The sequence below is a fragment of the Nyctibius grandis genome, chromosome 2 (genome assembly GCF_013368605.1).
Source record: "Nyctibius grandis isolate bNycGra1 chromosome 2, bNycGra1.pri, whole genome shotgun sequence".
Classification (NCBI taxonomy): Eukaryota; Metazoa; Chordata; class Aves; order Nyctibiiformes; family Nyctibiidae; genus Nyctibius; species Nyctibius grandis.
In genome coordinates this window covers 54,654,295-54,676,769 of record NC_090659.1, presented here as the reverse complement: position 1 = coordinate 54,676,769, position 22,475 = coordinate 54,654,295, and the positions used below count along the sequence as shown (strand labels likewise).

The window sequence follows — 22,475 nt, the reverse complement described above, 5'->3', positions numbered from 1 at the left end:
TTATTATACAAATCATCTGCTACCACTCCAGTGGCATCAGCACTGCCACCTCCTAACTCCACATACTGTAGATGGGAATGGAAGAAATCTCTTCCCTGTGCTTTGAAATCATTGTGAGCATCTCCTATTTTTCCTTTCTCAGCATCTAATGACAGTAATCCATGCAACCAAACTGATCTATTACTACTATGAAGATGGAAGAAATGCAATTGTTCCAGCTTTTTTTTTTTCCCCAAACCACCAAAGACACCACACCTAAACAGAGTTCCCATCAGCTTCTCTCACTACCACAAAACCATGCTCCTCAATTTCATCACCGGTGAAGAGTCACCACTGTTGCCACCCTGCCCACAAACACATATGCTTACTTTGAGCAATGCAACTAAAAAACAGGATGAAGCGTGGCAGAGAAATTGCTTTTGCTGAACAAACTGAACCATGGAATAAGCTATTTTAACACACAGATTCTAGGAAACTGAGCAAGAATTTGCGCTGTATGTAATAATTTCAACTACTTCCTCTCCATAAAGATGAACTCAAATTCCTGAATATCGACTGCTTAAAAGTGCCAATACGGATTACTTACCCTCATCCAGTCCTCCAAGAGATACAACAGATGTGTCACTACTGTCATGCCCACATTTTCTGACAAGCTAGAAACCTTCAAAGCAACATAAAGTGACAAAGGAAAAATACTTTTATTTGTGTTGAATTTCTACATGGGGATTTTACTGCTAATTTCAACTAGGAGATGTTTGGCTAAATGAAAGACTTCATATCATTCCTTCTCAGAAACCTTTATATCTGATAAATAATTTGACAAGTAGCTACATACTGTAGGAAGTTCTGAAGGCTGGCTGGTTATTTATTTTTTAAATCAAATTCATGAAATGCCTGCTCTTGAGTGGAAAGACTAGCATTTCTTACAGGTCTGTGACAAGGAAGTCCAACAACATCAGGAACTTGAAGTTCTAAAGAGATTAAAATAACTTCTGTTTGTCTTATAAGGCAGCTCTGTTTTTATTAACATGAGGTCTACAAGGCTTAAGAGGCTATGCTATACAACAGTGTACTTATTATACAGTGATACCACATTTATTCTTATTTCCACCATTCTTTCATTCTGTAGTAAATTTCACACCCACATGGTGTCCAGAAAATAGTAAAATTGAAAACAGCTAATTAAGAATGACTAGAAATATTTTTGGTCATATTTCCAATTTAATGTGTTTTCTGTGATCTTGCAGCTAATATGGCTAAGGCAGTTTGCTGATAAACAAACACAAATTCATCAAAGAGTACGGAAGACTCAACTTATAGCTACGACTGTGCCAGAAATACTGTGTATGCCTCTCATGATTACACTTTTAAAAACTAGTGCTGAAGAACTGGGAAAAGTTGTTAAAAACCACAACAACTAGAGTCACGTAAGTAACTTTCACCAGTGAAAGACTTAAGTAGTAATCATATTTCAGTACTCAAGACAAGATTTAGAAGCGATTTGATGTATGTCAAAATACCACCTTGTACAATTAAATCTACTAGACATACCACGTCAGAACTACTGAAATTGGGCCGATATTTTTAAAAAAAGAAAAAATCCTCAAAACCAAAACCAAACTAAAAAATAAAGACCACTAACCTACCCACCAGAAGTTAAAAGTTGATGACTTATCTGGAGAATGAGATTTCTTGACCATGTTATGCAGAACTATGATGGTAATAGTTTAAATTTGAGCTGAAATATTTGTATCTAAAAAGCAAGTACACCAAACCTCTTAACCAACAGTGTTTGCCAATGTTAAAGAAAACATTGCATTAGAAAATGACCCATTCCGCATTTCTGCTTGTTACTAAGCAGTGACTGTCTAAAGAAAAAAGAGCTAACTTGCCTGGCAATTTCCAGAAAGGCACTGTGAAGGTGGATTAAGTAGCTCTCAAATGGGAAAATATAAAGTTATAAATGTAAAAAAACCCTTTTCATATAAATAAAATAAAAATAACCATGGGAGAAGGGGAGAGGTGTAAAACTGTTGATTCCTGGAAGCGACAGTATATATAGCACTCAGGAACTGCTGCATAGATGTACAGACTGACCCAGGTAGACACCGTGGAGGCTGACAAACACAGGAAATACTCCTGGATGCTCACAACGCTTCTGAAATAACATACTAGGGACAGTGATGCAAGTAAGGACTGGTTTCTGTACTTTACATCTCACTTGGTAATTCTTACTTTCCATGTGAAAATCTGGCACAGAGTGAATTAAAAAGTTACTGAATACAGAAGCTTAATAAAGAAGTCATTTGAAGAGTCTCTCGTGCAACTTAAACATCTCTGTGAAATGTGAACTGAGATTACTGTTATTTGCCATCATTGCCAACACTCATCTCTAGTGTTTCTATTGTTCCTATGCATTTTGCAAAGACATCTCCTGTATTCTTGGTGTTCAATCTCTCTTCCAATACCTTTTAATAAACATTTCTTTTGCTGGGCATCTATTCAAAAACCCACACCAAGAACCGTGTGGAAATGTCTTCAAGGTTTCTTATGTAGTTGTTCACTAAAGGGAGCAAGACCAACACCTTTAAGAAAACCCTATTATGCAGTGCTGGTTGTGAAGCAAAAGTAGTAACGGTCAGAAAACCATGGATTCCCATGAAAATGGCACCCTGCTGCTGGATCACACACATCAGTCACCCATGGCACGCTGCTGCCTGGGGAGTTGTACCGTTGCCAGGAAAATGACTTGCAAAGGGATGGAAAAAATGCAGAATTTTTATTTTGCTTACACAAACAACTGACTTCTTAATTATTTTTGCTTCCTTGAGATAAGGTTTCTGTTTGGCATGACAGAGATGAGCCAGCAAGCGTAGAGATCATCTTTGCTGCAGAAGGGGAAACCCGTGGAGCCGCGCTCAGAGGCAGCTCTGGGGGTGGTGCTGGCAAACACCCGCTCCATCCAAATGGATACGGGAATTCCTTCCCACCCCCAGTGCATGGGAAGAATTATATTACAGAAAATTACAGTTTGGAAGATGCATGCTGGAGGTCTCTTGCTTAGTAAGACTTAATCGAAATGTATAAAAAATACTCTCCCCACAAAAGAAACACTGTACAAGGAAACTATTTTAAACTTCATTATAATGAATTAAGATGAAATTTTAATCACAGGCCTGGAAGCTGACTTTTGCCTTAAGAATGGTAATAATTACCAGATTTCATTCAATATGAGCAAATAGAAGACAGTAATTTGAAATGGCTAAACTGTCATTAACTTTTTACTCGCAGTATCACTCAGTTAAGACAAAAAAGGGAATGAGATGATAAATCATTTAAAATACTTAATAGGTGGCCTATACGCTACATTTCCATAATTAAAACCGGGCCGTTGTAGCTATGTATCCATTAGAGTTCACTCAAGAAAAAGATTTAAGAACAAAGAAGTAATGTATATCAATCAAATGGAAAAATGATACAAACAGTCATGAATAGAAGAATTACAAGTCTCAAAATGTCTCCAAGTCACTTCAGGAAAGCTAAAAGTTTTGGAAAAATTCCCTGATGACACGACTAATAAGCCCTTCGAAGGCGAAAGACAAAGTGAATGGTGCAGACAAGTCTATTGTTTTGTAAAAAGATGTACAATGATCCAAAAGTATCTCTTCAGAAATTACTGGGGGTCGTTTGAGATTTGAGGTGAGCTCTTTTTCAGTCCACAAGTAACTGATTTAATGAACATTAATGCTAAATAAGTGTTAATCAACACTTTAATATGCACCCAACACATTTAAAAGAGCTGGCTCTGAACACATTTTGTTTGCTGATGTTCTTTTCCAAAAATGCTGAAATACAATGGAAATTCCAGAAGCCTTAAGGCATTGCTGAAAATAGGTTGATGTTTTAAACCATCAAGCTGTGTGTTCTAGGTACTCACACGCCCATTAACCTTCCACCAACCCCAAGCCAAACAACTGTAAAGCTGATGGGATTCTATTAATAAAGTATTCAAGGGCTGAGATTCAATTAATAACAGTCAACAGAGTTCCAGGAAAATTAGTTTTCAGCATCAAACAGGCATGACCTTATTCTCTGATGAAATTAAAAGTTTTCCTGACAAAGGCAACTTTGTAAAGGTAGTAAACTTTCGTGCTGTATTTGGCTTTTTATGTTCGAGACACTGATGTATTAACTGGTACCATAAACTTTCATTAGAACATAGACTACATGGATTAAGAACAATTCAGATGATGCATCTTCAACAACCAACTATGGGGACTATTAATTAAATAGTAATAGCTCTTATGGGGTCTGCCACAATTTGAACTAGGGCTGGCACTTTTCATATTTAATGAATATCCGGAAGTAAGTATAAATCAACCACTGTTGATTACTTTGGATAAGCATAAGAGTGGCAGATAGCTATGGGCAATCACATAGACAACACCCTACATCACTTGTGCGATAACAGTGCTTTCAGGTGAAATGTTTGAAGATAAGGAAAAGTAACTGGTTAAGGAAGAGGTAGGGGGAAAGTGCATCTCCATGGGAGCAACTGTTTGCTGGAGCGCCGCAAGTATGAAAGGTGGGTCCAGGTACATCAGAGGGTCCCTCTCTTTGATGCCCACTAGTCTTGTCACTGGAAGCAGCTAAGAGCCTGCTGTTTCTCTCCTGAGATTTCACAAGACTTACGATTAATTATTGACTTGATTATTGAACGACTTTTTTTTTTTTTGTTCAGTACCCGGTATTTCAGTAATAGTTTCAAGATCAAAGTTGCAAACAGATTTGGTTTAAGGACTAATACTCAGGACCGCCATTCCCATCTGTGCTGGGTTAGCGAGTATTTTAATGTGAATTTTCTTGTGATCTTTGGAGATGCATGTTTGATGAGATATTAGACATATTTCTATAAAGATAACTTAAGAACTTGTTTCACTGGGCACAGCAAAACTTTCAAAAGCTGTTTCACTAGATCAAACATCAGCCTTGCAATTTGCAAGCCTTTGTTTATAAAAAAAGAAGTGCATTCTTGATGGTCGCTCAGAACAAAGGATCCTCTAAGGAAGGACACATGCTCTCCTTGTTCTGAATGGGAAATTAGTGTACAGCAAGACAAGCAAGGCTTAAAGACCATAGTTTAGTTGAGGACTCCGATTCAGGAAAGGTAAAAAGAAAATTGTACAGATACGTGGTGCACAGCACAGACAAAAGTTTCATTATGCTAAGCAGTTCACAGCCCTTAAACTGTAAAAAAAGAATACTCTTAAGCACCAACTTTTCTGGGGGTATGTTAAGAATATCCTGAGCCAATATGTGGGTTAGGCATGACTTAGGCAGTTTCTTACTGTCACAAGATGTATAAAAGAGCATAAAAGAGCACGAGTGGTGCTTTGCACTCTGTATGCTGAGCAGGTACACGTGGTCACTGCAAAAGAAAAAGCTAGGCTCTGCCACATGGTATTTTCTGCCTCAGCTGCACAAACAACGCATACAGAAGACTACTAGAAAAGGTACAGGGGAATCAGTAGATTGTAATAACGGTCCTTCAGAACTTAAAAACCCATGTACGTGCGTGCAAAGGGCTAAGGTTTGGAAGATGCGATACTAGCAAAGGCTCAGCCATGAAACCACCAAGCTTTGTTCTCACACCATTTCATCGGTTGCCACCATAGCGAAGTGAAGCACCCTGCAGCACGCAGCTTTGTTAAGAACAAGGAGGTAAACAAGCATATGCGAGGACACGTCTCTCTTCCTTCACTTAAACACATTTCTGTTGGATATAAATAAAAATGTGTTTATTTACATCACGTAAATACTGCCTACACTTTACACAAATACGATGTATTATCACAACAGAAACACAATCCTTTCATAAAGTAGTTTTTAGACAAGATATATATATTAAACAACATAAATCCACATAAAAGGAGCTTAAAGTCACAACTGGGATTTTGATTTTAACTAGTTAATTGAAGTTGGAGCTTATTGGAAAAGGCATAATCATGTTTGCTGGCACTGTAATGAGTATATTTCAAGAGCATCTGTAGAAAGGTCTATGGTTCTAAATATTACCATGGTAAATCTTGTGATAACGTTGTTTGCCTGCCACCCATCCTGCAGTCCTCAGTTTCATGTACTTTATGGCAGCTCAGCAACAGAGGACACAGCAATGAAGAAGTGACAAAGAAACCTAACCTGTTAGACACCACACTAGCACAGGACACCTGCGATAAACCTACACGAGCTATTGCCATGTTATTTTTAAGTGAACCTTTTTGTTTTCTAACAAGTCCAATCCAAAATTCTGATTTTTCCGTTGAAGAGTCAGTATTTTCTACAGCAAACTGCAACAGAATAAGTTTTCCCTACGTAAGACTTCGCAAAACACAGGCAAAAATCAAAACACAAGCAAAAAATAACCTCAAAACACCTCCAGGTGCATATCTGTTTCTATTTTATTCATTACATCCTAAAACACCACTAGTAGGTTTTTTTTGGCCTATATATGTAAAATGATCACTTATATCTATGTTTAACCTTTTCTAGCCATATACAAAGCCCTTTATTTTTTAGTAATTTAATCAGTTATTTAAAATCATTGCAAAAATAAAGAAAAAATTTAATTTCATCTGGCTTCCAAATATATTTCTTCGAAATACACTCAAAATTTTTCAAAAGTATATTATTTTATATGTATGATACACTGTTGTGAAGAATTTACGTGCAAACATAAAACACAATACATATTAAGGACTTGGAAGCAGAAGGAACATCTCGCACCACAGAAACTTAAACCCTGACACTGCACATAGCCACATCGTATAACCCCATTCATGAAGTGATTTAGCTTTGTTATGATAGCTATGCTGAACGAGCCAGTTTACATCCTTCTGAGTGAGAGTACTTGGCACGAGAGGAGAGGATTCAGGAGTTGATATCTCAATGAAAACACAGGTCTTCAGCCACTGAAAATCACAACCTCTGACAAACTGGAACAAAAATAACATCTTAATCTCCCGGATGTGATGCAAAAAAACCTGTTACAGATTTTTTCGCATGATTCTCCCTCCACCCCCACTCCCTCCCCTCCCTCCATTATCCACCACATCACCTCAAACTAAGGATTAAGAAATTCCAAACAAGCATGTTAAAAAATATTTATATGCACATTACATTCCCAATCTGAAAGTCATCAAGTCTACTAAACTTCTTTCAAAATACAAAAGGACTTACCCAATGTGTCTTTTAGATTTTTAACCAGAGAACCTTTCTTCAAGCTGTTTTTTCGCTCCACATAATTTGATGGCACATATCCCGTTTTGTTGGCCGCGTTTCTTACCCTCCACCATGTCTTGGAATCATCTAATAGCCAAAGACGTTCATTTTTCTTGATGTCAAGTTCTTGGTCCTGCTGTGCAGTGTAATCCCACTTTGCAATAACAATAACTTCTTCTGTCATCTTTCATGGAGTCCTTCTGCAGCAAAATATTAAAACATGCTCATCAGTAAATTATATCATGTAATTCTTACTCAGTTTTTTTCTTTGAGTTCTGAAATAAGCAAGAAAAGGGTAGGGAAAAATGAGAAAGGCATACAGAGAAAAACCTCATAGATTGGAACTCCTCTTTTAAAAATAAGGTAAGTCATACTGACTTTTCTTGCTTTTTTCTGCCACTTAGATATGACAACACCTTGATAGTAAATTCTAGTCATAATGTAGTACATTCGCTTCCTTTGAATGTATATAAAATATTAGTCACCTATACATTAACGAAGGCTAATTTATAAAACCCATTTAGTTTTTGCATATAGCATTGTAAAAACCACACCTGGCATTCAAAGTTCTGATCTGAGAAAAAAAAAAATACAGCAGCGTTCCAAAAATATATTTTCTTTCTGCCCTAGTTCCTCATCCTCATACTAACATAATATTTGTAAGTATTCTGCGTTTAAACAAAGTTATCCCTCTTTGTTTTAGTAGTAAGTTAAGAACACTTCAAGAAGTAATGTAACTCAGCAGCGAAATCTGCCATCAGTAAGAGGGTACTGTCTTTAGTAAGCCTTTGTTCACACTGTTTTGTGCAGGCAGCACAAGATTGCGTTTTAGGAGAAGCCTTTGCTCCCCCTTTGCTCCCAGGAAGATCCCAGCTCATTGCAGTCCTGCGCCAGGCACGAGTCAGCAGGGTGGAGAAGGGTACCCACGGCGCTTCCCTCGATTGCATTTCATTTCTTCCCTGCCCGAAACCTACCCAGAGTTCTGTTAAGACCGAATGAGTTGTCTTCTTTTACTTATCTGCAACAAGAATGATCTTTTCCAAAGCTATTTGTCAGCTGCATAAAGACAGCTGCGTGCCTCCACGTTTTCCTACGCACCCCAGTAATTACTCGGAACAATATGAGGGAGCACAATAGTGTGCAAGTAAGAAAAAAGTCCCATGCCAGTACCAGTGACATTCAAACATATTATAATGCCAAGCAAAACATGTTGCTTTCTCTGCTGAATTCTGATAAGTTACCTAAAATTTTCTAATCACTGCTGGGGGTTTTGGGGGGAGAGGGAAGTGGAGGAGGACAGGAGAGAATGGGAAGTGAGAATATATTTGAAAATCAATGTAGCAGATTATTTTTTTAAAAAAGTAAATGCTATAGATTTCCTTTAAATTACAGATCAGTAGAAACAGGTCCCAGAGTACTTCAAACTATTAATGTCCAAGGATCTTTTTAACGTGACTTGACTTTGTTGCCTAGTTCTTAGCAGTCCACAGTCCCTATGAACTCTGACACCTAGTAGTTTACATGACAGAAAGGTAATTAAAAAAAAGCCCAAACCTCATTCAGAAACTCTGTTCAGCATGTAAGTTACATCACCTATATTCAAAAAGGGTTCCTCCTGCAGTTTGTAAACACACGCACACACTGTTTCTCCCTTTAGTCACAGTACAAGCTGTGAAAACTACACACGAGACAGCCCAGCAGCCTACTCTTTTAAAGAAAAAGATGTGCTTTCCTTATTTAAAGTTAACCTATAATCATAAGACACAATAGTGGACTTTTTATAGCCTCCTCTTACCATAATTTTTGTTTCCAGGAAGGCATCATATAGGGTTGAGTTATGGTTGCTAAACTATTTGACAGCAAAGTGCTGGAAAGCACCAGCAACATCACCCCTCATGGCCAAGGTAGGATGACATTTTTGAAAATCTGAAGCTGAAATCAAGAGGCTTAAGTTCTCATTTTCCAATTAGAAAATACAAAGAAACATACAACAATTAAATAATTATTCAAATGTGAGTTTGCATAGACGAGAGCCCCAAGATGAATTCAAAAAGCTAGAATGTTTTGAACAACTGAGAAGAAACACAACCCTTACAGTTCAAACAGGCTGTGACTTACACGGGTAGAATTGACGATTTTACAAGAAATAAGTCACTATACCCTTCAACCATTTTTTTGCCCTAAAATAATAATCCTGTCTGACAATGACACAGGAGAGCCTGAGCTTTGGATCACAGTCTCCAATAAACTGCCCTGGTTTCTGACTCACATAAAATGGACAGAGAACCTACAGGTCGATAAGCTGATGTAGCCACAGGCGAACTGCAGTCAAGCATGTTCTGGAGGCCAGTGTTGTCAATACAATTTCTCTCTCCAATTTAGATCAGTTTATTTTATCTCAGCAATTGTAAAATGGTCAATTCTTACTATTCCTGGGGACATGAAGAACATGAAGAAATAGGACACCATCGATGCCGCTGGCTGATGTTTCCACCACACAGCCTCCACTTCTAAAAAAGGTTATTTTCACAACACAGGCGAGTTAAAATTATCTATCAATATTACAGTATACTAATAATAAAAAACACATTAGGCATAATATCTGACTAGTGACTGATGGAAACTATGAAACTCTTCCTGTCCCTCTGAAGCAAAAAGCCCCAAGCTACCCCATTTCTACATTCCAGTTATTGTTGACATGTAAAACTGCCACTCTTCCTGAGAAAATATGTCATTTTACAAGCAGATCCCTTGCATGATGCAATTTTGGCAGAAGTGTAGGGAAGCCAAGTTTCTCAAGTGGCACGCTCACGCAGAACCCAAGCCTGTAAAGTACTCCAGGTCTTGCTGAATGTTTAATGGCACGAGCATTCCTGCCCAAGTGGGGACAGGATAGAATCATAGAATGTCCTGAGTTGGAAGGGACCCACAAGGGTCATTGAGTCCAACTCCTGTCCTGGCATAGGACAACCCCAAAATTCACACCACGTGTCTGAGGGCATTGTCCAAACGCTTCTTGAATGCTGTCAGGCTTGGCACCATGACTGCTTCCCTGAGGAGCCGGTTCCAGTGCTCCACCACCCTCTGGGTGAAGAACCTTTTCCTAATATCCAACCTAAACCTCCCCTGGCACATCTTCCTGACATTCCCTCGAGTTCTGTCACTGGTTGCCAGGGTGAAGAGGCCAACACCTACTCCTTCACTTCCCCTTGTGAGGAAGTTATAGACCGCAATAAGGTCTCCCCTTGGTCTTCTCCAAGCTGAACAGACCCAGTGACTTCATCCGCTCCTCGTACGGCTTCCCCTCCAAACCCTTCACCATCTTTGTGGCTCTCCTCTGGACACTCTTCTAGTATCTTCATATCCTTTTTATACTGTGGCGCCCAAAACTGCACACAGTATACTCAAGGTGAGGCCGCACTAGTGCAGAGTAGAGCAGGACAACCACCTCCCTCGACTGGCTAGCAATACTATGCTTGATGCACTCCAGGACATGGTTGGCCCTCTTGGCTGCCAGGGCACACTGCTGGCTCATGTTCAATTCGCCGTCGACCAGAACCCCCAGATCCCTTTCCACAGGGCTGCTCTCTAGCCTCTCGTTCCCCAGTCTGTATGTACACCCAGGGTTGCCATGTCCCAGATGCAAAATGTCCCTGTCCTGGGGACAGGATTTATAACCAGTCAAAATGCATCATATCATTGCAGCTAAACATTTGGTCATTTAAAGCTATACGCATGTGTGGAGTTTGGTTGTGCTGGTGGTTTAAGTTGTTTTGTTTTGTTTTGTTTTGGGGGGGGGGGGGGGGGGGGGGGCTGGTTTTGTTTTTTTGTTGTTTTTTTGTTTGGTGGGGTTTTTTGGTTTTGTTGTGTTTTTTTTTTTTTTAACGTGGGGAACTAGTATTAAAGTTCTTAAAATTACTTTCTTCTGGTTACATCATTAGACTGGCTCCATCAAGGACAATAAGTTTCTTCCTGTGACATTTGCAGAGCTAAGATTTCCTTGTATGTGAATAAGGACACATTTGTTCCCCAGAAGGGGGGCTGTAGAATTAATAGCTTTAAAATGCTTCTGCAACACAGCTGTGTGCCAAACAAAAGATTAGAAGCAAATGATATAAGTAGATTTGGGGAAAAACATAAGGAAAAAACAATACTACAGCCTTCCAAAGCATCTGAGTGCCCCATAAAAACTTGACTTGCACTTGAAATGTGATATTTCCTTAGTATATTGCTTATAGACCGCACAACAAACAATACCAGAGTCCCCATAGATTCTAATGTTAACACGAGACCCCTTCACATCAAGAAAATGAAAATCCATTACTGCTAGAAGTGTACAACCTTCTGGAACATTCCTCCTCAAAAAGCTCAAAAGCCCTAGCTCTGAAATAGAGTCTTCTCCTCATACTGAAAGGATAACACCCACCACTTTAAAAAGCACCAGTGAAAACCTTTGAAATGCCTACGCAAGGAACTGTAAATTTATGAAACGCAACACAGTCGTTTCTCAGTACAAGACTGTTTCACTTTAAAAAGTGTATGTATGGCCTTTAGCTTATGGTTTTTAGCTTATTGTATCAAGCAGTTACTTGCTTTACTTTTATGGCAAGGCAACTGCAGTTTTTAAAACAAACAAACAAAAAAACAAAACCAAAGACACCACACTAAACAAACAAAACTCCACAACCCAGACCTTCAAAAGGTAATTCTTATATTAACTATGTGACCAATACACAGTTCCAACCCCTTTTAAGCCAGCATTTCCTTCACTGCTAGCAGTGGTAGTAAACTAATTTATTTTACCAATACTGTATTTGCTGAAATGTTACAACTAATTAGTTTAGATTGAGCTCTGGTATTTTCAGCCACTTTGTTTCTTCCCTCCAATTTAGGTTTTGTTAGGAGAGGAGTCCTGCCTTCAGTGGCAGCTGCTCTACTGCAGAAGCACACCTGAAAATCTTCCAACACAAAAACCACACTTGGGAGAGAGGGAAAAACTGAAAAATCTGCCAGGCTAGGAAGGTAGTGAATAAAAACCCAGCCAAGGTAAAGTCAGTCATAAGAAGACTGTACTGAAAGCCTGCTCAGACAGGTGAGGAACATTGGCTAACTCTAAGGCAGAACAAAAGCAGACATCACTGGAGTATCTAGTACTGTAGCTCCCATGCAGACTTTATCAGAAGAAAGTCCAGAAAGAAAAAGGTTATCTCCAATAAACTATCAATGATTCAAGAATTTATCAATGGCAGAAGAAAAGCCAACCAACCACCTACGCCACTTTGAACCAATGCTTAAAACTGAACCATGCAAACAATATTCGAGACTATGGAAACTTAAATGTAGAGGAACTTAACAGAATTTGCTCCCACAAACTTGTAAATCTGCTAATGATTTTTCATGTGAAATATTTGCTCAGTTGATGTTATTTTAATATCAAACTATATATAATTGTTACACAGATCTCATTTTCTTTTACCAGGCCCAGATTATTTTTTTCACCCCAATATGTGTTTCTCCCACAATGATAAATAAGAAAGGATCCATTCCAGCATGCCACCTGAACTGGAATCTTCTCCTATAGACTGACATAAGTTAACACTCCCACTAGTTTAACGCCCTGACCCAATGGGCAGAAAATCAGCATCTCTTCTTGCCTTCAGAAGAAGGCTCAGGGTTACGTCAGGGATACGGTTAGTTAGGATTGTGCAAACAGGAGGTATGGTTGAGCTTCAAAGACAGAGTGAGAAAAGAAGCAGTTGCTCTCCCCGTTCACAATTTATTTTGCAAAAAAGAAACATGGTTGAAAAATGACTGACAGGAATGCTTGAAATTTAATCCCTCACCAAGGGAACAAGCAAAAATTCTATTAATAGGGAGTGACAATTGATATGACACACTGTTCTGGAATTGGACATCCTCCTAAGACACACTGAAAGAAAGGTACTAAATTGATATGGAGGCTTTTACATGACACTGACGTGCATAAAACACATAATTGCTATACGGTATTACATAAGACATAATTACTATACAATATTTAGTTAATTGTCTTGGGAGACTGAAAAGACAACTAATGACATATCACGATTTCCTCTAAGATTTGAAGGCTGAACAACCTCTCCTTCTCCTGCCCCCAAACTCTGAAAATCAAAATGGGTTCTGAACCCTGCAGCATGTGTTGCTGACAGGCCAGCTATCCAGTGTCCACTTGGTTAATCTTTTGTAAGCTATAGCAAATAGGCAATATTTGGTCCTTTAAGCTACCACAGCTGTGAAAAAGCATAAAAAAAGGTCTCTTTCCATCAAGGCCTCTGTCACAGTAAGCAGATGTGCTTACTGTATTCTGTAATTAATAAAATAACTTGTATTAGATCACTTCATCTGAAGTACATTCTACGTCTAAAGCTTTCTTATTTATGAAGATGCAATCTCTGGTTAGCCTGCCTACTGTTTCAGGAGGTTTGAAGTTTTGTTTTCACTTACAGTTGTTTTCTTTGTTGCATGTGTGGGTGTGTGGTTAGTTTGGTTTTTTTTTAAATCAGCCTGGATGAATAGTTTTGACATATAGAAAGATTTCAAAAAAGTGCATCTCTACATTTGAGATTGTTTCACTTGGTTCTTGGGGATCAGTAAAGCACCAAACTCAAAGACAGAAGTCAGAAGGCATTAAAAAGAACAGAAATGAGAATTCAAATGAAAACTTGTGAAAAAGAACACACCTTTTGGACATACTTCTAGCTATTTCCAGTAGAACACAGCATTTTTGACACTTAAAGTATGTATGTTTGAAAAAAACAGGAAAATATCATCTTCACACAAAGGCCAAAGTTCACCTAAACCAAGCAAAATATCATATTTCTAATGATCGCCACAATAAAAATCTCAAAATGCAGAGGTATAAAAAGAGTCAACAAGCTGACCCAAATGATGGCAAATCACTGCCCTTTGTTAAAACCAGTAAAACCCTTTCCATGCTTTGTTACATAGGCTATTTGCTGGTGCTCAGACAGAGATGGATCACATAAAGGCCACCTTCTCTAACTGCTCCTGCAGTTTAACACTTTAATACTGCATAAAATGTGTGTCAATCCACCCCAAGGGACACATCTCTTTGGAAAGAGGTCAACACACCAAAAATTATTGTAAGAATACTCCCTCCCTCTTTCAAAGAAAGTTAACTAAATAGCCGTAGTGACCGAACATTCATCCATCTGGCTATGCCGTTCTGAGGTGTCAAACGTCTATCTGAGCAGAAAAAAAACCCACACACCTGGGCTGCCTAAAATTGCTGACTGTTTTAACACAAGCTTGACAACTAATTTCAGGTATTTCACTATTAGGTCTCATTAGGATGCATTGACTACCGAACTAAAAGTGATACCTGAGTAAGTGCAAGTGATTATTATCTAATTTACTTTGATGTGCAAACTGAAGACACAGTCACAATCAATAGAAGCCACTGTCCGTACTCTAGGAGGGTCAGTTTTCCAAAGCTGAAAGCATGGATGAGTGGAAGCTGTAAAGAATAATTGTGAACAAAGATGTAAATAATTGGATCCGCTGTGAAGGAGGAATGTTTTATTACATTTCCCAACCTACTCTCGTAATTTAGCATTTATGAAAGAAGTATTACATGGTTAAAAGAATATTCTGTTTAAAAAGTGAGGTAAAAAGCTCTAGAGGTTTTCTGTGTCCCCTCTCCCTGGTCCTTTCTTTGAAAAGGAAAAACTGATAGCAACAAGCTCAAGTCAGAAAATGCAAACTGAAGGTATCAAAAGAAGTGCAGTTCAGATCATTAAGGACTATAAAACGTTATTAAACTGCATCTGGAATAAATTAAATATTAGCAATAGAATAACTACAGAATTAGACAGAACATTAAGTTTCCTGCATGTGATGCAAGAAAAAAATGTTTAATACTTATTGCTACATTATGGGATTATTTTACAGTGACAACCACTTTCTTCTCTGTCATTAACTAGGCTATAAAAATAATAAAAATTAAATACTTTTAATCTTCAAATGCACCCCAAAATAGCAGAACAGTCCACAAAGCTCTTACAGTTTTAGCGTTAACCCTGAGGAAAATCTGAAGCAATGAAGTTCTGGAGTTACAGTTGTCCCACTAATTTGAAAGCATAAATTGGGCATCCTTGATAACACCAACAAGTAGCCAGATGAACTCTAATCCTAAAGAAGAATAAAGGAAAGAGATAAAGGACACCCTCCCCGCCACAAACCCACGCAGCATACCAGCAGATTATGGATGTGCAATTAGTACTCATTAAAAGGGTCTTAAGGAAGACAGGCATGAACAAACTATTTTTTCTGTAGGGTTTTCACTTCATTTGAGCTCCTGATTCAGGTCTACCCATCTACCCAAGCCTGCACCCATGCTGGACAGATTAACAATCAGCTGCCAGGCAGGCCCAGCTGCAGGGGTGACTTCAAAGGCAGGCTCAGCAGACACCACAAGCCTTTCTGGCAGGTCCCAAGGCATCTGCTCTTAGGTGCAAAAGTATTCGGTTTCCTTATGAGTCACTTAGGGGAAAAAAAAAAAACAAAAAACAAAAAACGAACGCAATAATTATAGCTAAAACCACGAGGGTGACACAGCCTGGTGGAACGGTTAATCACATCAGAGGTGCTGCGGCACGTGCGCCACAGGTGGGACTGCCCTGCCGCGGCCTACTACTACGGGCGCCACAAGTGCGGGTTTTTTAGATTATACTGCTTGCTAAAATACAAGCAGGCTGTATATCTTGGCTGGATGGTCCCACTCAAAGAGTTGCGGTAAACAGCTCAATGTCCAAATGGAGACCAAGCTGTGTGGTGCAGTTGACACACTGGAGGGAAGGGATGCCATCCAGAGGGACCTCGACAGGCTTGAGAGGTGGGCCTGTGCGAACCGCATGAAGTTCAACAAGGCCAAGTGCAAGGTCCTGCACGTGGGACTGGGCAATCCCAAGCACAAATACAGGATCGACAGAGAATGGATTGAGAGCAGCCCCGAGGAGAAGGACTTGGGGGTGATGGTTGACGAGAAACTCAACATGAGCCGGCAATGTGCGCTTGCAGCCCAGAAGGCCAACCGTATCCTGGGCTGCATCAAAAGCAGTGTGGCCACCAGGTCGAGGGAGGTGATTCTGCCCCTCTAACTCCGCTCTCGTGAGACCCCAACTGGAGTACTGCATCCACCTCTGGGGCCCCCAATGTAAGAAGGACATGGAGCTGTTGAAGCGAGTCCAGAGGAGGGCCACCAAGATGATCAGAGGGGTGGAGCACTTTTCCTATTAAGAGAGGCTGAGAGAGTTGGGATTGTTCAGCCTGGAGAAGAGAAGGCTCCAGGGAGACCTTCTAGCAGCCTTCCAGTACCTGAAGGGGCCCTACAGGAAAGCTGGAGAGCGACTTTTTACAAAGGCATGTAGAGATAGGACGAGGAGTAATGGTTTTAAACTGAAATAGGGTAGATTTAGATTAGATATTAGGAAGAAATTCTTTCCTGTGAGGGTGGTGAGACACTGGAACAGGTTGCCCAGAGAAGCTGTGGATGCCCCCTCCCTTGCAGTGTTCAAGGCCAGGTTGGATGGGGCTTTGAGCAACCTGGTCTAGAGGAAAGGTGTCCCTGCCCATGGCAGAGGGGTTGGAACTAGATGGTCTTTAAGGTCCCTTCCAACACAAACCATTCTATAATTCTATCTTCAAAAAAAGTGAAGGATTATTCTTAATTAACCAGTAATTTAAAACTGTACTAGCTAAGTAACTTCATGTTGGTGCTAGCGAACAGCCTGCCCCGTACACCTTAAACCCTCTTCCCCTCTGTATCGCCTGCCATTGTTTCAGGGCACAATGCTGCGAGGTTTGGGGTTTTGTTGCTTCAACCGGATGCCTCCAACAGTTTCTAAGCAACGTTTGCTTCTCTCGGCCCCACAACCTATCTGATATCCCAATCTCTAATACAACTGCAACTGCACTCCAGCACCTTGTGTTAGAGAACAACTGCAAACAGGAAACCTCAAGACTAGTTTAGTGGTAACGAATTTCTTCGTAGCTCCAATACAGCACAAAAGTTAAGCTTGTTTTTTGTCTTACAAGTAGCTTAGAAGTCTTTTCAAAAGACAAAGAAATAAAGGACAATACAGATTAGAAACACCCAGAAATACATCCTTCCTGCTAAGGAGTCGGTACAGCACTTTATCATTCAACAAAAAAAGAAATCTCACTTTATATATGTTTATATAATAACATATAAAAGGATGTTTGTAAAAAATATTCCCACCAAATGTTTTCATGAAGCTTATCACACCAATCAGTCTGCCCAGATGAAATAAACAAGGACTGCTTCAAATGATCTTTTAAAATCTAAGCTCACCATTTAAGGAAAAGGAATAGTTTTAATCACAAAGCATGCATCTCCTCAGCGAGACTCACACGTTTTGCGTGCAGCCCAGAGTCTTAGCGATGACCATCTCTGATGCCTGTAGGTGATGCCTAGACCCTTTCCAGCTCTCCAAACCCACTCCTACCAGGCAAGAGCAGCGGGGATGCCCTCAAAGGTAGAGGCTGCCAAGCACAACAAATGCACTGAGGGCAATCCCCCAGCTCACATCTTTCCTCCTTTCTTGTAAGCCAAGGTCACCTCACAGTCACGGCTGCCCATTATTCAGACTAATACAGCTTCATAATTTGAGGCATACCGTCTCAGAAAAAGTTGAAGCTGCAAGAAAAGGACACAATGCTGTCACAACAGTAAGACTCTGGAAAATATTATTAGATAAGAATAAAATTGCTAACATTTATTCGAGAAAGTAGCAGATACTTCAGCCTGCTGCCTCTCTAGCAGTAGAAAGAGAAAGCCATCAAGGCTGTTACAAGGTAGGCTGCTGCAGCACTAAAAGAACACAAATCCGAGTTCTGGCCTTCTATTAATTCATGCAATACCACCCTAATTTTATACAATGTTCACTCTGTGTCATGTTGTGACCATCATACAAGCTAACCTTCCCAATTGCGTATTTTTTTAAATTTTATTAGTAATACTGCTACGCCACAAAATTTTCTGGTCTGGGGCAGTTCAAGATACAAATGCTTAATGTGACAGTCTTTAAAACACATAACACTAAGTACTACCTTTCCTATTTATGTGATAAGCATTCTGCTGTTTTGGGAAGCTGAGTTTTTAAAAATCTTTTGATGTCTTACTTAAAAAGAAAAGGATATCTCTATACCATTTCTGGAACAGCATGCCTATTATAAAGTAGGCAATGTTCATTTTTAGCTTCTGACAGATGATTTAAATTTAAAATTCTGTTTCAAAGGACAAAAAGCTGGTATTATACAGGAACAAGCTGGTATTATATTAATATACGTTAAAGTTTAGCAGTACTAGTTAGGAGCCTTGTAACTTACCTATGCTTAAAAGATAGATAATGATAACAGAAGTTACAGAGAAAACACTCTAATAGGTCTTTAGCTAAGCTGAAACTGAGTATGGTCACCAACAGACAGGGCAAAGACCTTATAACCACTTCACTCAAGTCTTTCCATAAATGTGGGATGACTATTAAGAAGTCAGTTAAGGACAATCTTAAGGGATTAAAAAAACCAAACATATTTCAGCTTATTGGGGGGGGGGGGGGGTGGGGGGAGGCGGGTTTTTAAGGAATTTGCATTTTTATTACATTTGGAAAGCAGGACAAAGATTAACAGACAGTACTGGAAGCCTTCTAGAGACCAGGCAGAAAACACCAAGAGAGGATTTTTGTAGTTAGATAATTTTATTAGTGCTTCATCCAGCCCAGATGGTATTTTTCGAAGAAGGTATTTCCCCATATCTTGAAGACTACACAAAATTGCGTCTTTTCATGCCGTCTTATTATATACTTATCAGAAAACTCAAATAGCGTGAATTATTATCATCGCTGGTTTTAGTCTGTTGAAAGACAAAAAAAAAGTAACAGCCGAATATAAAGCAACTTCCTACCTGCCCCTTCTTACAGCCTTTAGCCCCAACACGCTTGTGCCATCTGCCCTCAACCTCCCTTCCCTGCATCTGTTACTGCAAGCTCCACCAGCAGGCAGGGCTCAGGCAGGTGCCCACAGCGGCTGCAGGTTCTTCTGCCTCTGTCAGCAGCCTACGCAGATGCAGCTATTGCAGGTGACCCAATCTGCAGTGACTTTTTCCACTATCAGGGCAAAAAGCTGCTTCTTGGTTTATTTGGAAGGCACTGACAACAAGAGTGATGGTTTTCCACATTTTAGCAATGGTAAAACGCAGGCTGTGCAGAGAGGATATCTACAGACCCTTCAGCTGCAAAGAGCATGAGACAAACTGGGAGCTTTTTTGGCCTATGTTTCTTGGCTGCAGAGTAAACACAGAAGAATCCCAAACGCTGCCTCACATTTGGATAAATACAGTGAGAGGGTCAGAAAAGAGCATTCCTGAATTCTTTTAAAAGCCGTTTCAGAAAACCCACCCAGCTAATAAACAGCTCAACTGCACTAAGGGAAACTTTTGGGAAAAGAGACCTCGTCTTGCCTCTAAAACAGCAGCAATGATTAATGGCCACATCTCCACGTTGTTTTACGGGTGTTTCTACCAAGTCAGAGACACTGATAAGCTTAATGTTTGTCGGTGTTGCTCTGGACTATTATCTCTCCATTCCTCCCAGCAGACAACATTTAAGCTTACCTACACATTTGGAAATACATGAAAACAAAAAAAAAACACACACCACCTATACAGAAGAGAGGGGAAAGTCCAGGAAGAATGCAATGTTCATCAGGTGTCTAGACAAGACAAAATTACAGATAATTTTATACCTACCAACCTCTCCACAGTCCCTTACAAAAAAGGGGTAGGAGGGAGCCAAGCACACAAGATCACAAAAAAAAAAAAGACACTCTACTGAGAGGACATTTAGGTAATATTATCTATATGATAGCCTGGTGAAACATGCTCCGTGGAAGAACAAATTAAGCATACTGCTGTTCATGCACTTCCATCGTCACTATCAATAAACCTTCCTTCTCACCTTGAAATTAAAATAGCCAGCCTCTCAGGATATGGTGAACGCCATGAAATTTTATAAAGGACACATGCTTGAATTTCTTTCAAGATTAAAAAAAAAGGCGTTTGAATTATTTGCTTCCATTGCTGCTTCTTTTCCCCTAGCTCAAACATTCAGTGGTCTGCAGGAATTACACTTCACTAGAAGTGTTAGTACATTTATGTATTGTATAAACAAAGAACAGCCCTCAGACATAAGAAGTTTAACCTTGATCTCGCACAGAAGGACAAAGCTCAGAATCACAGTGGATTGCTACATTTTACTACTAATCCCTTGAAACACTGCTACCTACTTTTCAAGGGATTTCACTTTAAACTGTCTATACAATGCTGAAAATAAAACTGAACTGCTGACCTTCTGTTCCCCTGTTGAAATATCATATATCCACTTTTTAACTAGAAAGAGGAAGAAATGTTTGTTCAGTTTAAAAACGCATTTATTCCCAACCAAAGCTGTTCAAGGAAGAAAAAAAAAAAAAAAATAAAGAGTACACTGTCCATTTCTAGACAATGTTCACTTTATAGTCTTAAGCAGTTTATCAACTGCTTTACAAAAAACCCCATTCAATCTACCTTATGACAGTAGGAAAATGTGAAAAATATGTATATTAAAACAATTTTTAACTTTCTAGCTCACAGAGCACTAAGTATTTTAAGGGCTTTGTTCAGACTCTGTTCCTGTGAGCTTTCCAGTTTACTGTCATTTCAAATACTGAATAAATTCTTAGACTTCTGGATATTTTTTACCAGGTCACCTGGACAGAATTTTTATCCAATATAAAGAGAGCACATGGCAGAGAAAAAAAAATACTAAGATACTTCTCAAGTTAACTCTCAAGGCAAAGTTCTACAGATTTTTCCCTGAATTTGGAGTTACTGAACACATATTTCTCATATCTAGGAGAGTTTCTCAGGCAAAAAGCTACTTTCTAGAAGCAGGGTCTTTGAATAGTACAGCTAAAAATAATCACCGGACACAAGATATCATTCTTGATTCTGTGCTTATGTATGTAACCAAAGAGGTAGCTTGAAAGATAGTGTTAGATTTCATTAAGAGACAGCTAGTACCATTAAATTTATTCCTGTATAAATCTGTACATCTTGAAGAAGACTGGACCACGAGACAGTTACTCGGAAAGCTATCCTTTTAACTTCCTGATAGGACACGTACCAAGAGAAAGCACAATTTAAATGAAGAGACACTCTTGGATCTTATATGAGATGTCAGTGAATGCTGCAGCGTCACAAGTCTCTTGCTGGTCAGATTGACTGCTGTGCTAATGCTACACAACCAGGAAAGTAGTTCTGGGCCCCTCAGTTCAAGAAGGACAGGGAACTGCGAGATAGAGTCCAGCACAGAGCCACGAAGATGATTAATGGGGTGGAACGTCTCCCTTATGAGGAGAGGCTGAGGGAGCTGGGTCTCTTTAGCTTGGAGAAGAGGAGACTGAGGGGTGACCTCATTAATGTTTATAAATATGTCAAGGGCAAGTGTCACGAGGATGGAGCCAGGCTCTTCTCAGTGACATCCATTGACAGGACAAGGGGCAATGGGTGCAAGCTGGAACACAGGAGGTTCCACTTAAATATGAGGAAAAACTTCTTTACAGTGAGGGTGACCGAACACTGGCACAGGCTGCCCAGAGAGGTTGTGGAGTCTCCTTCTCTGGAGACATTCAAAACCCGCCTGGACGCGTTCCTGTGTGATATGGTCTAGGCAATCCCGCTCCGGCAGGGGGACTGGACTAGATGATCTTTCGAGGTCCCTTCCAATCCCTAACATTCTGTGACTCTGTGAAAGTATCAGCCCAGGTAAGAAAGGGCCATCCCAGTCTTTCCCTGAAGTTATCTGTTCTCCTTCCATCTAACAGCTCTTCAGAGGCCAGACAGGAATCCTCTCTTACCGCTCCCAAAACGCAAGTGCAGAGGAAACTCTATCCCTCACACTTTTCCAAACAAAACAGGCTTCAAAACGACCTGTCCTATAGCTCTTAAAAATGCTTTAAATTTAAAGTAAAGACTGAATCTTTGGTCTGGAATGATGGCAGCATTCATTTATTTCAATCAAATTATTTCTTAGATATCTTCCTCCAGTTCAAATGAGGTCCTCTTCCAAAAAATAGTACTT

The 22,475-nt window shown here is 39.6% G+C and overlaps 1 protein-coding gene across 2 annotated transcripts in view; it reads right to left on the bottom strand.

The window, feature by feature from the left end:
* The window catches only part of NCK2 (NCK adaptor protein 2), a 93,694-nt gene that overhangs the window by 27,915 nt on the left and 43,304 nt on the right, over positions 1 to 22,475 (bottom strand). For both annotated transcript variants that reach the window (XM_068423465.1, XM_068423472.1), the window contains one exon: positions 7,237 to 7,478. In XM_068423465.1, the coding sequence (XP_068279566.1) occupies positions 7,237 to 7,462 (226 nt within the window). In that variant the 5' untranslated portion in view covers positions 7,463 to 7,478. The remainder of the gene's footprint in view (positions 1 to 7,236; positions 7,479 to 22,475) is intronic.